The sequence below is a fragment of the Hippopotamus amphibius genome, chromosome 4 (assembly GCF_030028045.1).
Source record: "Hippopotamus amphibius kiboko isolate mHipAmp2 chromosome 4, mHipAmp2.hap2, whole genome shotgun sequence".
In the NCBI taxonomy this organism is placed as follows: Eukaryota; Metazoa; Chordata; class Mammalia; order Artiodactyla; family Hippopotamidae; genus Hippopotamus; species Hippopotamus amphibius.
This window is the reverse complement of record NC_080189.1, coordinates 16,886,782-16,903,314: the sequence shown is the minus strand read 5'-3', so window position 1 is coordinate 16,903,314 and position 16,533 is coordinate 16,886,782. Positions and strand designations below refer to the sequence as shown.

Below are 16,533 nucleotides of genomic sequence, written 5' to 3'. Positions count from 1 at the left end.
GCACCTAAAAGCAAGCCACAGGTGAAGGACTGCAGCCTTGAGAATTTAAATAAACTCACAGAAGTATCCAGATATTAAGTGGTAGAGTTACAATTCAAATACAGGCCTTTCTTACTACAGAAGCCATAACCTTATATCCCAGGTTTTGTGGTTTCTAGAGGAATTAGCATCATTTGGGATTGTGAAGGATGAATGGGGTTTTGTATAGGTCAGGTTTGAGAGAAGTTTTTTTGACCCAACTCAAGCAAAACCATGAGGAAAGCAAAAGAAAGAAAGACCTCAATGTCTATGAAGACCTTCCTTTGACTCCTGATGTTGAAGAATTTTCCATAGTTTCAGCTTTTGTTAACTGTTAAACTCATCTTCAGTATATCTTAACAGGCAGTTCACTGGCTGGTAACTCAGAATTTTTCCTCTCTCAAATTCCCCAGCCATGTTGCTACCTACTCTCCACCCCCATGTACATATCTGCTAAAGAATCCCCTAGAAATATGGTAATCAATGGAAACAACAGACCCAGAATCCAGAGACAAGGACCTGAGACTACATTCATGTAAAGAAAATTCTGATCATAGAGTTTAGATAGCTTCACTGTATGTTATGTGACTGCAATTTGAAACTCTATACAGGTATGGCAAATAATAACAGATGGTTTAGCATGTGACATAGTTACCATTTCTGCCACAACTTTATATTCAAATCTGTACAATGACACTTATTGCAGCATTGTTTTTTCAGGCAGAAACTGTATATAACCTAAATGTCTACCCACAGAGATAAAGTTAAATCTATACCATGAAATAGAGCAGCAGTTTTAAAAGACTGAGAGCTTCATGTATTAGCAAGACAATGTCCCATGGTATATTCTGTCAAAAGCAAATTGCGGTGTAATATATATATAGTGAGTGTATAAGGAATGTAAATTCATTTTTATTTTTAAAAACCAACAAAACCCCATATGTGTATGCACACATGTGTATATGTGTAACTTTGCATCAATGCGGAGAAAGGTACAAAAGGGCACACTCCAGAAAGGCACTGTCATAAGGTCTACTTTGGGAGGAGAGTTAAAAACCAAACAGAAGACTAGAATTGTGAACAACTGGAAAACTAAGATAAACCAGGATTATAACACCTGGCAGACTTCATGACACAAGTAGCTAATGAAAGCCAAGAGATTAACACCTTGAGAAATGTCTCTAAGAGGCACAAGAAAAGATGCTCAATATCGCTAATTATTAGAGAAGTGTAAACCAAAACTACAATGAGGTATCACCTCACACCAGTCAGAAAGGCCATTATTAAAAAATCTGCAAACAATAAAAGCTGGAGAGGATGTGGAGAAAAGGAAACCCTCCTACACTGTTAGTGGGAATGTAAATTGGTACAGCCACTATGGAGAACAGTATGGAGGTTCCTTAAAAAACTAAAAACAGAGCTACCATATGATCCAGCAATCCCAGTCTTGGGCATATATCTGGAGAAAAACATGATTCAAAAGGATATATGCACCCCAATGTTCACTGCAGCACTGTTTACAATAGCCAAGACATGGAAGCAACCTAAATATCCATTGACAGATGAATGGATAAAGAAGATGTGGTACATGTATACAATAGAATATATTAGCCACTAAAAAGGATGAAATAATGTCATTTGCAGCAACATGGATGGACCTGGAGATTATCATACTAAGTGAAGTAAGTCAGACAGAGAAAGACAAATATCATATAATATTGATTGTATGTGGAATCTAAAAAAAATGATAAAAATGAACCTATTTAGGGACTTCCTAGATGGAGCAGTGGTTAGGAATCTGCCTGCCAATGCAGGGGACACGGGTTCGAGCCCTGCTCTGGGAAGATTCCACATGCTGCGGAGCAACTAAGCCCATGCGCCACAACTGTTGAGCCTGTGCTCTAGATCCTGTGAGCCACAACTATTGAGCCCATGTGCCACAACTATTGAAGCCCATGTGCCTAGGGCCCGTGCTCCACAACAAGAGAGGCCACTACAATGAGGAGCCTGTGCACCACAATGGGGAGTAGCCCCCCACTCGTAGCAACTAGAGAAAGCCCGTGGGCAGAAACGAAGACCCAACAAAGCCAATAAATAAATAAAATAAATAAATAAATAAATTTATGAAAAAAAAATGAACCTATTTACAAAACAGAAATAGACTCACAGAGAATGAACTTGTGATTACCAGGGGGAAGGGTCGGGGGAGGGAGACTGGAAGTTTGGGATTGACGTATGCTATATTTAAAATAAAATGCCTTTCCATGAAAAAAAAAAGGAGAGAGAGAGAGAAATACCTTGAAGACCTTAACTAATACCTTGGGGTCCCAACTAATGATGACCACAGAAGTGACGAGGGTCTTCTGTACTCATGTAACTCCTGCAGCGTGTCTATCTATACCCCTGTTCCTCCTACTCAAAAAAGAGAATCCGAATACTCATGAGTGGTAGATGTTAGTATAGAGGTAATAAAAAAACTTGCTGTGCTGTCTTAACACATTCTCATTGCTAACGCATTGTGGGTGTTACATCAGGTAACCTGGGTCCTCACAGAAGGCCTGGCACACAGGTAGAGTGGGTGACACTGGCATTAAGAAATTCTGGATTCAGGGGCAGCAGGACAGTGACCAGCAGTACAGTGTAGACCAGGATTCTGACTGGAGCAGGACAAGGGGAAAATAAGGCAACAAAAGAGCCCCAAGCAGGAGGTCAAGGATCAGCCCCCAGGATTTCATTGGACGATGCATCCATAGCCTCATGGACCCACTGTGGTGCACATGGCAACAGCCTTGCCATGAAACAAGTGACAGTCAAAAGAATGGTCAGACATATGCTTGCTTTGTGAATGCTGCATATTAAAGTCAATTACAAAGATGACTTCTGGTGGAGCCAGAAAACAAGCCCCAGAATATGCACCTTTGAACAGTATCTGACTGTAGACACTTAAGAAATGTGATTGTGTGAATGTAGCTACATTTCAGGAGACAGTAACATAATTCCCTTAATTGTGCCACTAGCAATCACATCAGTAACCTTCAGTACTAGTTTAGGGCTTCTTGTCTCCTCACTCCTCTCAAACTGCAGAATCAATTCAATGATTCATCAAAGAGAGAAGATACTTGACTTGCTCATTTTGTGATCTGTTATTTTTCTTCATATAAATGGTATGATTTAGATGAATGCAACTGTCATTGCTCTACAGTGTAGGCAGAATGATATAGCCTTGGACATAACCATGCTTCTTTCTATTTTCTAAAATTGTATGCTCTTTAAATGAATGATATTAACAAATACTATGCATTTCAAAAATCCCTGATACATGAATTTTCTCTTTTGATATATGCTAATGGAAAATCTGTTTCTCATGCTAAAAATATAGCATGCACAAAAGCACAAAAGCAAACCTGATATTTCTCATATATATATTTTTGAAAGTCAACTGGTATGAATTATATGTAATTGATAAGGAAATTAAGTGAACCACTATCTGGCAAACATATGCCATACTTGCCCTTAATTTATATTCAATTACTCAGAGCTGAGGCACACATAATTTAATGACTGCAGAGCAGTCCCATTATACACTCCAGTAGGTTATCCAATTAAGCAATATTCACCTAGCATTTAACCCCACCCTTACTGTGAGTGAAATTCTTTTTCTTTCATAAAACTTAGGGAAGATGTAAGCAGAGGCCAAAGAGAAGTCCCTTTGAATTGGGAATCTCTGCTTCATTTAATAATGTCTAGTCAATAATCACTACTTTTAAATTTCTCTCTTATGTATCCATCCAAATTTCTCATCTGCCTGCCTTGACATTTCCTGCACCCAACTCATCTATTCATTCATTTTTCTCTCTCTTGCCATCACCAAGTTGTATACCAATATCTCTTCATCCTTAATGAAGAGACCATCAGGGATGATTAGAAAGATGCATTTATGCATTTCTGTCTAACTACAATCCCACTTAATGGACTTGCTACTGTTTTGTTTTGTTTTTCAAAACTCTTACTCTTCAAACCTACTCCTTTACCACCCACAACTCCTGCAACAGAAGAATGTACAGAAATGGGATACACATTTCCAAATCCAGCTTTGAAAGACGAAGAAACAGTGATGGTGTACTAGAAGATGGAAATGAGAGATATTCCAACTTTTTCAAAAGCCCTTTTCTGGTGAGAAAGTCTTCCATTAGCAACAACAACAACAACTGTGCGTGTGTGTGTGTGTTAGCTGTCTTGCCTTCACTTGTAACAGCAAACAGACCTGACCCCAGGCAAGTCTTACTTTCAGGCCCCGTTTGAGCCAAATCTAACAGCTTTGATCTAGCCCCCCCAAAAAACAACATTCTCCAAATTTCCTAGCTTACTCCTGTCCTTCTCCAAGACAAGATAAATTAATTCCCAGGAGGACTCCCCTGAACTTGTTTCAACCCAACCATTCAGACTCTTCTAGAATCCAGAAAACAAATTAAGGAGGAAGAGATTTCAGAGGAAGGAGAGACATGAGTAAGGGCAGCCAATATGAGGGGAAGGGGAATAAATCAAACATTTTGGGGCACATGCTGTTTGCCTTGGACGAGACAGAGCTCTGATGGACTATAACACGGATCTATCCTCCAGGAGAAGGGCGGGTGTGCAGGAAAGGAAAAAACGAGATCAGAGGATGAACGAATGGCTGCAGACTCAGATCTGACCATGACTGTTTTCTTATGAAAGTGAAAGACATCTGTAAAGGCTCTAAAGGATGAAAGAACTGTTTGAAACTGTTCCATCTATTGGGAACCATTCTAACCATTCTAATGTTATTCTAAGTAAATGAATTCTTAAAGAGGAGGAATCAACTAAACAGATCCATTTTCACCCATTATTGAATCTTACTGTATTTATTAAAACCTCAGAGTATTAGCTCATAATATTCTGGAAACACACTTCTGTGTGCCAACTACATAGTACCCCATAGAAATGGGGAAGCCCTGAGTGTCTACAAAACCCCTAACTGTTCCTGGTTCCACTGCTCCACCATCTCTGCAGATACCTCTTTCTATTTTCCTTTACTATTTTTTCTCTTCCTGCTCCTCTTTCTCTCTCCCTCCACTTTCTTCATCTAGCACTTTCTAGCACATCTGCCTGGTCCCCAGTCACTTCCTGAGAGCCATCAGAATGACTCAGCATTTCTTAAACCCCTCACGACTGACATTTGGGGCTGAGTTGTGCATTGTGACATGCATTGTGTGCACTGTGACATGTTTTGCAGCATCCCTGACCTCTACTCAATAGATTCCAGTAGTACCACCGCTCCTAGTCATGACACACAAAAATGTCCAAATGGCCCAATATCCCATGTGAGGGGCAAAATCGCCCCCAGTTGAGAATCACTAGAATGGTTGAATCTGCCTCTATTCCTTAGTAACCTTATGACTGGGAGTTAAGAAGGGATATAATGAAGTCCAGGGAGGGAGCAGAGGAAGGAATGATTTCATAGTAGGTGGCCCCAAGAAGCATCTTTATTACATAGGTAGGCAGAGTCCCATTTCCCTATGAATTCTAATTTATCTGCCAAGCTCAAGAATATCCTGACACTGCAAGCACAATGCATTTTGCTTGTCGAGTTATAACTTATCAGTTACAGGATACACGAGATGCATTAGGATGGAGGGACCTTTGTGTTTCGACCTCAGAGATGGTGCAGGCAGGAATTTTCAGCAGGCTATAAATATCCAACACATTCTTGTATAACCCAAAATGCCTTGTTAGATTAATACAGGGTGTCATTTTTGAGGCTTAGTGCTTTGTTGGCAATTCACTATGAATTTGGGAAAGAAAGAAACCAAAGCAATGAAATGCTTAAATAGCCAGGAAATGCCACCTGGCTCACTAATAAGGTGTCTTGGGCGCTTGTACGCCTTTCCAAATGCTGATTTTCTCTTGAGTTTTTTTCTAACCTTAGAAAACACTCAGCTAAAATTCCAACTGCAAATTAGTAAGCCCACAGGAATTTCTCAAGTTTTTAAACTTACTGGTGTCTACTCATTCCATCACAGTTAATTCTCAAGTATATTTAGTTCCATCTCATACATAAGAAAGGTCATTAAAAAGCATTTAAGGCTTTTTGTTGTCCATGTTTCTTACAGGTCTTTCTCCTAATCACCCCCTAACTCTGACTGACCCACACTAGAGATGCTGATATTACCAGTTTCTGCATTAGGAAACAAAAGATCTAGTATTCAATTTCCTGCCAGTTGGTTTTGTCACTTTCTACATAAAACTAATAGCACCTCTAGCCCATGTATTTTATACGCACCCTAGGGGAAATATAGAAATCAATCTATGTCATCTCAGCCTTTCCACAGCATTTGACACATTTCCTTACTTCTTCCTTTTTTGAAATACGCTTCAATTTTGGCTTTCTTGATACCACCTTCTCCTTGATTTCCAGTTTCCAGCTGCCCATCTGTTCCCATGACGATCTTGACTGATGGTTCTCTTACACTTGTGCTCTTCTTGACCACTCAGTAGATAGGTATGACATTGGGCCCTTTTCTTTATGCAAACTCTCCCTGAATGATCTCCAGCCTCATAATTTCAATTAAATACCAATCATTTGCTAACGACCCTCAAAGTTCAATGGCGAGGTCTGAATTTTTTCAATGAGCTTTGAAAGGCATACTTCCAACTTTCTACTCACCAAAACCTCTTGCATCCAATAGGCGTATCAAAATCAGTGTAGCTAAAAGAGAACTCTTTAACACCATCCCTCCAACTCATCCTTTGTCCTGTCTGCCCAAGATCCCAGCCAAATGGGAATGTTTATGTCTCCTCACTCCTTGCCTCAACCTCTGCTTCCCTGTGCTCTGGCCATGTTAATTCAAACACCGTCTCCCTCAGATACACTTCCTGTTTGATGAGCAGATCTGGGGCATCCCTACATCTCTTATTCCAGCCTCCTCTTAATACCCAGAAGGCTCCTGCTTGTTACAACTCTTCAACGAGGGGTGTGGGGCAAAGGAACATCCCTGACACTCATCGCTGTACTGGTTATCCTACGTGGTCAGTGCCCAAACCTTTTGAAGTGACATTTATAATGCAGCAATTTTGACACCAGGGTTTGACCTTAATGCAAATAAACAAAAAACACAGAAAGATTTTGATACAGCTAAGTACCATGAATCCTTCTGCATGTTTTTATTAACAAATAACCAATAAAATAAATATCCTTATCATAGTCTAGAGTCTCAACCATCCCCTGATATCTGTGGATATGTACAAACACGGCATAAAGAAAACAAGGTACAAAATATCCATATACCAAAACTCTCATGTCAAAATGACTACATCGAATAAGTATGGATAATAAATAAATATATCAGTTTCATAAAACTAATTAGAATAAATGTTTGAGATGCTTTGATAAAACTGCAAAGGTTTAAAATGTTCATGGGTAAAAATTAAAAATTCTAAAAAAAAAAAAAAAGACTCTCTTAAAATCTTACAGCTACCAGTGCCAATCCTTAAATGGTAGAAATCAGCTCTATCTTTAAAAACACTATACTTTAAAAAATAAAATGACACCTAGATAGTGGCTCTAGGTAAATATGCAAATAATGGATATGAGAAATGTTGTGCTCTATCTAAAAAAATAAAGAAGAAATTTGCCTTCTAATGCTTGGTAAAAAACAGTCCCAGAAGTAGACTTCATTTTCTCATTGTAAGCACACCCTAAGTGAATTGTCATCCTTTCTGTTGCAGCCAGATGGAAGACAGGACTCTGGAATAGTGGGGTACTTTGAGCAATGACCATACAAACAAGAATACCAAGGCCATTTTTGTCATCCAGCCTCAGAATAATTAGGCTGCTCTGACTGAGGGTACAGGCTATCACCTGGCAGGGGAAGAAAGTTACCTAGAGGCTACAAGGCACAGGGTTTGTTTTTTTTTTTTTAACAGTTGTTTTTGCTGTTTTTGCAAAAGGATGCTTAACTAGGAATTTCAGGTGTAGCGTAACAGACACCAAAACCCAAAGTGTGGTGCTACCAGGATTTATAGATTTAGGCATTTTAAGTCCTTCCGTCACATAGAGGTACATGAGGGCCTAGGAAAAGATTTATTTGGAGGGTGTCATTAGTATGCTGTGACACCTCCGTGCCCCTCCCAGCTGGCAAGGGTACTGGGCTTCTCAGAGAGACAGGCTTTTATGGGACAACTTAGAGACCTTTGTGTGCACCCCTTACATTTGGGGTGATGTAGTGCACTGATCTCTAAATCATGTCTGGGAAATCTAATGGGAAGAGGATGGCTGGAGAGGACTGTGCCGCACAGCAGGGGTGGGAAAGTGAGGAAGGAACTGCACTCCCAAAGAGTGCTGGGGCAAAAGATATCTGAGTGTCCTCCCATGGACTGGATGTGGGTTATTAGAGAAAGGCACGCTGGGTTTATTGGATCCTGTCCAAGAGACCAGGATGGGACAATTAGATTGCATTTCAGAAAGTTGGTTTGATGACTGCAGAAGCAGGAAATTTACTCTCCTGGATGCGAATGAGAAACACACAGCCCCAGTTCCTACTGGCAGCCATCTTGGACCAGAAAAACATCTTGTCCAGAGGTGAAATTTGACAAAATGAGAACAGAGCAGAAAAACCAATAGAAAACTGCAGTATGAACTGTGGCCAAGTGGTACACAAAATCCACCCTAGATCTGAACTTTGTGCTGATGGGAACCAACAGACTCCCTGTCAAGCTAGTTTGAGTTGAGTGTTCTAGCATTTGTCACTGAAAGTGCTTCATTTTATAATCTTTTCTAAATGATCTGGGAGAACAGCCACAGCCCAAATTTGTGCTAGACTAAGATTGTCCACTTTGCAGGAAAATGCAAAAGAATCAGAATGCCAACTTCAACTTGGTTCTTGGAGCGAACTCCATCCCTAAGGGCAGATGTGAACTCTAATCCAAATGAGACATTAATTAAAAGATGAACTTCTTTTGGACGGAATGTAAGAAACAAGGAGAGTCAATTATATGTTACCTGGTAATGAACTCTCTGGGAGCCAGAAGAAACTGACTGCAGGTCCTAATGAGAAAATGGGAAGAAAAAAAATACCCATAATCTTAAGATTAGTTTGAACAAGCTGCCTCCACAATGCTATCAACTAAACGCCCAATTTTATATTATTAAACCCATCTGGAAAGCATCTCACTCTCCCCAGTCCCTCAAGGTTAAACAAAGAAGATAATGCCAAAAATAATAAAAGCACATCAAGTTGGACTGAGAGAAGAAAAGCCATTTAACTATTGAAACTTATAATTCCTAAATAGCGTGTAGAGGTGAGTGACATAATTTCAAGAACAGAGAAGACCAAATGTAAAAGACAGGCAATTTTGTGGTAATAAATGGGGGTCATATTTAACTTGCACCTGGACTATTGGCTTGTGAAGTAAGCTGCGTAAGTCCCCTTTGGCACTTAGGAAGAATTTATTTATCTAAGACCAAAAACACACTGTCACAATAATTGTGTTTATACCAGTAAGTTGCTTGGCAAACACAGGATTTCATAGACTGAAAAGAGAAAATCATGGGCCACCTCTGCATTATCACGAAGTGCAAATTAACAGTGTTGAAATTAATGAGGTTTTACCGGGAGATTCTGAGAGCCAGGCTCCCTTTATAAAGTTTTATAACTAAGCTGTCACCACTGTCATGTCCTGCAGGCTTCCTTATTAATGTGCGTAGGGATTCTATTTACAGATGTCAGCAATCCTGGGTACCTTTGTCCCCATACCTGCTTCCCACAGGCTTTATCAACCTACTGTCTGAGCCCAAGTTGAAAACTTTTCCTTTTTATTTGTGCTGGCTCTTTTCTTTTTTAAAGAATCCTACTTCTCGTTGTTGAATATTGGTGTGATAAGCAAAACAGTAAGTTAATTTTCAACAAAAATCAATTCCTCAGTCATACCTTTTGCTACTGCGGAATCTTAAGTTACTCAGGTGTTAAAAAAAAGAAAAGTTTCGTATCAATTATGAGCCACTTTTTTTTATTGCAGGTCTTTTTGAGAGAGGTCCTACAATAAAGGGCCAATCATTTTGAAAAACAAAAATGAGCTACTCTGTGTCCTAGGATTGATTTGGACCTGAGTCGCATGTTAAAAAGTTCACAAATTTTAACATGTTAAAGTTATCTTTGGTAAAAATAGCTAAATGAAGCCACACGTATAAACTGTCGACTCTTCTTCTCGCAACCTTATTAGCATTCACAGTCTGGCATCTATCTCAAAATATTCTGCATTCCCAATTCCATCTCTACCCTTAACAATGCTGAAGATGGGGAAAGCGAGGGGGGCTGGGGTGGGATGAATTGGGAGATTGAGATTGCCATACATACATTACTAATAAGAAAAAAATATCAAACTGTACACTGGATATATGCGGTTTATTGTACGTCAATTGTATGTCAATAAAAGTCCTTAAAGAAAAAAAATGCCGAAGAGACAAATCAGTAATTTTTACATTCCTTTATGCCTCCTACCTCAGTTTATTTCCACCAAGAGAAACAGAATCTAATCTTCAAAGTGAAGTAGCTACAATTCGAAGGGATTTTAAACACGATACATCTTCTTTATTTGTGATATTTACTTCTGTGTAATGTGTTGTCAGGAATAAAGTTGCCCATCTCGGGGTATTTATTAAAATCACCCAACAGCTTTGAAACTATAAATGTCTAGACCACATCCCAAAAAAGTGATTCTAATGTGCATCTTTCACCAAGAAACAAAGATGAAGAAGCGGCTGTTTATGCTTTTTGCCACGTGTAGAACAAGGCACTGAGTACTCTGCCTTGAAATTTTGCAAAAACAACCCATGCCCACTGCAGTGACGGATCTGGGTCTGCTGGCTTTTCTGGTACAGTTGAAATTCATGGGAATGTCATATGCGAGACCCCCTCCTTTCTTTCTCTATGGTAAGACCAGACGGAGAAAAAAAAAATAACAGATTACTCCTTTGTGTGCTGACACAAATTCTTTCGAGATATAGGTTTTTATTTCCTGTAGAAGTTACATTTTTTAAAATGTCTAGCTGTCTTTGACAGAAGTCTGTACCAGATACAAAACATTAAGTAACCCCAAAACTCTGTTTCCCTTTGTTATTTATCAGTGCCCTTTGAAATTCTGCATAGTTCAAAAAACACAGGGGAGCTCTCTGGCAAGACAAGGAGTTCCGAGCTATAGTTATGGATCACACTGGAGCAACAATGCACTGCACTTAACCCAACCAATCCTTTCCCAGTAAAACCACCGGATAAGGAAAAACAGCAGTGGGGAGGGGGAGCGAGAAAATGTGGTGTATGCTTACAGGACAAGAAAGACAAGGCCACCACAATTCCACTTCCTCCCCAAATGCATCATTTTAGAAGCAAATATAGATGGCTGGGAACTGTTGACAAAAATGGAAAACTTAGCAGAATAAATAATTGGCTAAAGAAACTCACCTCCTGCAGGCGATCTATGTACATACGGCAAGTCTCCAAATCACAGTCTCCACGCACAACTAGAATACCCAGAGGGATGGCTAAGGGTGAAGGAAAGAGAAAAGTCTAAAATAACATATTTGATTTTTCTATTTTGGCATAAATGCATTTTTTATGGTTAAAAAAGACCTCTCATAAATAGGATTGGTTTTTTGGATAGTTCACTGTATCCCGGCACCTCCCCTATGAGCTCAGTCTCTTTACTGATGCAGTTTTCATATTCTTTCCTTCCATGATCCATGTTGCCCCTTGCCACCTGGGCAGCCTTCATTTCATTTTGTCTCAGTGGCCCTGATATGAAGTATAATGTCATGGAAACAGTAGACTGACAGGGCTGGAGGCTGTTCACAGCCAGCTGCTAATTTATGCCTGCAATTGCAGTAGCCAATGTACCAGAGAGGAATTAAAAAATCATGATTCTGGACCCTTAGCCCTTTCCCTCTTAAATGCATGGGGCTTAATCTTTCTGTCAATTTGCAACAGTTCCTTATTTAAGAGACTCAAACTAGTCAAGGCACTGTTGCTACCTGGTGGTGGCCAACACCAGAACTAAATACAAGAAATATTAACAAAAGAAATATTAAACAAAAAAAAAAAAAAAAAAAAGGAAGAAAGAAAAAGAAAAAAAAAAGCTTCTAGAAGGTTCACAGCTGAAAAATCCAACTGATTTTTTTTAAAGACGGTCATTGTAAATGTGGTAGCAGCAGGGCTTCAGAAAACAATGAGGAGAAGCTGTTACATGCCTTAAATACCATCTTTAGGTGGTGGTAAATGTCATACAATGGCTTTAGTGGATAGAAACTCCTACTTCAGATATAACAATAAGATTCCTGAAATACTGAAAATAGTCTCCTTTCCAAAACTTCAAAAAAAGTATGTGTACATTTCTGACTTTAAAAGTACAGTTATACTATTAAACCCATGATTTGAAAAATATTTCAAAATCTTCAGTCAACCAGCTAGAGAGTAACAAGATGACAGGACAATGGTGTCCACTAAGGGTTTTTAAAAATCTTTCACTCATTGAACTTTTAAAGGTTCATCATCAATAAATAGATCTGAAAATGCAAAGTGCTAGGGCTTTAAAAAGTAATCATACAGAGGATAAAATACATTTAAATGCATGGGAAAATCTTGAGGAACTCAGAAAATTGTAGAGAAGACACACATAAAAAACAGTAAATGGAACGCAGGCTATGGTAGACATATGAACTTAGTCACTGGAGAACTATAGCAGAGAGGGGCTAATTTTTGCCTGGAGGGTAGATTTTAGGTTCTCTGAAGGATACGGAGCCCCACTGGCCTCTCAGAGAAGCAAGAGTTGTCTAGAGAAAAAGAAATACCCCCTAGATTGGTCCCACTAGGGAGATCAATACCACTCCCTCACACCTTTAGGTTCCCAAAGTGCTGCACACATACGCTGGAAGGCATCCATCGTCCTGCAGACCTACATAAGCCTATGAATCAGTATGGACTCTCTCACCACAGGAATGAGACCTATTTCCTTTTACAACCCCAATGTCTGGTAGATATTCTATAAAAGTTTGTTTAAAAAAAAAAAGATGGGGGTTGGGGAGGAAGACAAGCTTAGGGTCTGTTCAAGTGTGAAAGAGAAAGTGTGTCTTTAAGAGCTAAGTCTAGTTTCCAGGATAGAAAAAGAAAAAGGGTCTGAAGCAGGAGTAGAGTGTGTGCATTGGGTTGGAGCTTGCTTTTGCCTATTCTTCCAGAAGCTAAGCAAGAGAACAGTAAGCAAACAGGTGAGGAACCAGGCAAGTGTCACATGTTTGGGGGGAATAATAATTTGGAAAAATACTTTTTTATCTTTTTTTTGAATATAAATAGAAATATCCAGAAGTCTTCAGTATGGTAATCATGCATCTTTGAAATGAATAAAAGGGAAATTCAATAAAGAGATTCCCTAAAAGTAGTGAATAAAGTAATCATTCTCAGCTAGACTACTAAATAGGTCCAAATAAGGCGACCTACTTGGTAAGAGAAGAATAAGGATTTCTAATACTTGAGGAATGATGAGGAAAACCTAGAATTTTGGCCTAGAAGTAAATCAAAGGTTGTGGAAATAGAGTACAGCTATAGTTATCATGAGAGTCTACATTAGAATCTTGTTTAATTATACTTTCTCTTAATTTCAAATGTGCAAATGTAGAGAAATAAAATTTCATTATTATTTACCTATTTACTTAAATGAGCAGACATTATATGGAAATGCAGGAATTTGGTCAACGCCTCTGATTTCCTTCTGCTATCAATGCTTGGAGTTAGTCTGGCCATAAATCCAATTACACTTGGTAGCAGATATTTTAAACTATGATTAGAGATTGGATATTCCAGACCTAAAATAATGAATGTCTAGGAAAAAGTTTTCAAAGATATGTCATTCATTTCTACTACGGGTATAAAATTAGCACCTTTCCCTATTTCTCAAGAAGCTAATTAAGAGAAACAGTGCATTTGAGTAATATTAGCTATTCAATTGGGGTAAAAAAAAGTGGCATCCTATAGAACAATTTCATAGTATTATTACTGACAACTGTTGTCAAATTTATCCTGTGAAGTGTGCAATGTGCAGTAGAAAGAGTTCACAGTCATTCTCTCTTGGATTCAAATCCCAGTGCTGCTTTGGTCTTACAAATTAATCATGTTAGCTGTGTGGTCTTGCAATTTTCTGAATTCCTTTGACCCTTGGATTGAAGGCCATAGTATTTAGAATAGGTATCTTCTAGGATTTTGTGAAGACTAAATGCAACGCTATATTTAAAAATGAAGGGGAGGGTTGGGGGGGAATGAAGTGGGAGATTGGGATACCAAATTGTACACTCTATATATATTCAGTTTATTGTATGTTAACTGTATCTCAATAAAAGTTCTTAAAAAAAAAAGAAAGAAAAAAAAAAGAATAACCAGAACATCACTGTTTGTTCTCCCTCAATCCCTTTACTAACTTTTGAGCATCTTGAGCTAGAAAATGGATACATCCAATCATCTATCTTTCAATTTATCATACTACAAGGATTAGCTGGTCGTAGTTCCATAAGTTATATCCTGTTTACTTAAAATTAACTTCTCTTTTTTTGAGGGAAAAAATAACTGTAGTACAAAAATATTGTAACCTGACACTTCCATTTGAGGCTTTACATGGTGAAGAGAAACCAGAAACTTGTAGAAAATTACCACCTTCCTTTTACACTGCTGACAACCAACTGCCAAATCTTCATCTTAATTGGGAGCAGTGAGAATACTTATCACCCAAGCATCAGCATCACTATTCCTGATCTTGATGATTCATCTGATTTTTACCTTAGAGATTTTATTTGACTCCAATAAGCACCAGCCAATACTCAACCTACATAATGGGACTTTTATTGCAGGGATCAAATGGAATTTACAAGTTCTAACTAAGCAATAAAGAACAAGCTGGTTTCTAGATTAAGAAGGCAGATTTAACACACACTTAACTTCTCTTGCACCAGAAATGCTACCAAATTACAGCACATGAATTTTAAAAAGACGTAAACCAATAACAACAACAACAACAACAACAACAAAGAGAGCTAGAGAGGAGAAACTGAGGAGAAAATGGTAACAGAAATAGCAGATGGAAAATTCATAACTGACTCAGAGCCCCTATAGAGTCTAATCCTAAACTATGCACAGGGATGGATAAGAACCAACACAATTTACACTGCAAAAGCCTCAGAATACGTACAAACTGGCAGTATCAGTTGCAGCTAAAATAAAAAGTACTGGATATTGCATCCCAGAGTCCACCACCCACTCTTGGTAGGTGCAGTTACTTCATAGAACATGGGGATTAACTAATCATCTACAGAATGCAGAGATCCCCAACTTTCCTCTCTCACTAGACTCTCCAAAAGCTGGCAGCCAGAACCCGGCCTTCTTAGAAAGAGATCTAAAGACGCTTCTCTGGGGAATTCTCAGAAAGTTAAAATATTCCACCCATGAAATATAAACATGATTATATTAAAAGATGAAGAATATGAAGAAGAAAAAGGAGAAGGAGCATCATTCAGAGAACAACAAAAAAGTCCTTGAAATTCGATAGAACAGAGTTTAATAGAAAGGTTAGAAGATGAAGTTGAGGAAAACGCCACAAAAGAAGAGCAAACATAAAAAGAGGCATAAAATAGGAGGGAAAAGGTATGAAAAATAGGACTGGCCCAATGGTCCAACATTCCAATAACAGGAGTTCTAAAAACCAGAGGAAAATATAGAGGAACAATGATGAAGTAAGTCAAAAATTATCCGCACTCTGGCTGTAGAGTGTATTGTAATTAACTTTTAGAAAAGACAAATACAAAAACGAAGTAATCCACAACAGACTTAGGTTTTGAAAAGTTTGTGTGAGATGGGTACCCAAACAACTCATCAAAGAGCATAAACAGAAGCATTTGCATATCTGCAAACGAAATTTGGACTGATCAGCCTGAGAAGTAAACGGCAGAGTACAGAATGGAAACATCCTCAATAGCCGACCAAGAAAAAGTTCAAAAGTCAACCATCAGCTGGAAAATTGATGTTTATACTTCTCTGGGATTTTAAAGGGCCAGTATTGAAACATTATCAGGAAAAAGGTTCAACAATCAACAATGCTTGTGAGATGTGTATTGAAGAGCTGAGGCCTAAACTTCATATTAAGTACAGAGGACTGCTATCCAAGGGCATTGTGATCTTACATGACAATGCATGTCTGTACACTTCTGCCTACATTGTCAATGCTCTGCAAAAACTTCGTTTTGAGGTGTTAAAGCATCTTCCCTATAGTCCTGATCTTGCTCCATTGGACTTTCACCTGCTTGGTCCCCTGAAAGCAGCCCTACAAGGATGAAGATTCACTTCTGATGAAGAAGTGAACACAGTGGTGCATTTGTGGCTCACAGCTCAGCCTAAAACATTTTTTAATGAGTGAGTATGAAAGCTTGTTGACAGATGGACAAAGTGTACTGAAAAGCATGGAGATTAT

General features: G+C 38.7%; 1 protein-coding gene across 2 annotated transcripts in view; it reads right to left on the bottom strand.

The window, feature by feature from the left end:
* DGKI (diacylglycerol kinase iota) overlaps window positions 1-16,533 on the bottom strand; it is a 456,175-nt gene that overhangs the window by 76,670 nt on the left and 362,972 nt on the right. For both annotated transcript variants that reach the window (XM_057733401.1, XM_057733402.1), the window contains 2 exons: window positions 11,496-11,575; window positions 9,038-9,082 (listed from right to left, as the gene is read on the bottom strand). In XM_057733401.1, the coding sequence (XP_057589384.1) occupies window positions 9,038-9,082; window positions 11,496-11,575 (125 nt within the window). The remainder of the gene's footprint in view (window positions 1-9,037; window positions 9,083-11,495; window positions 11,576-16,533) is intronic.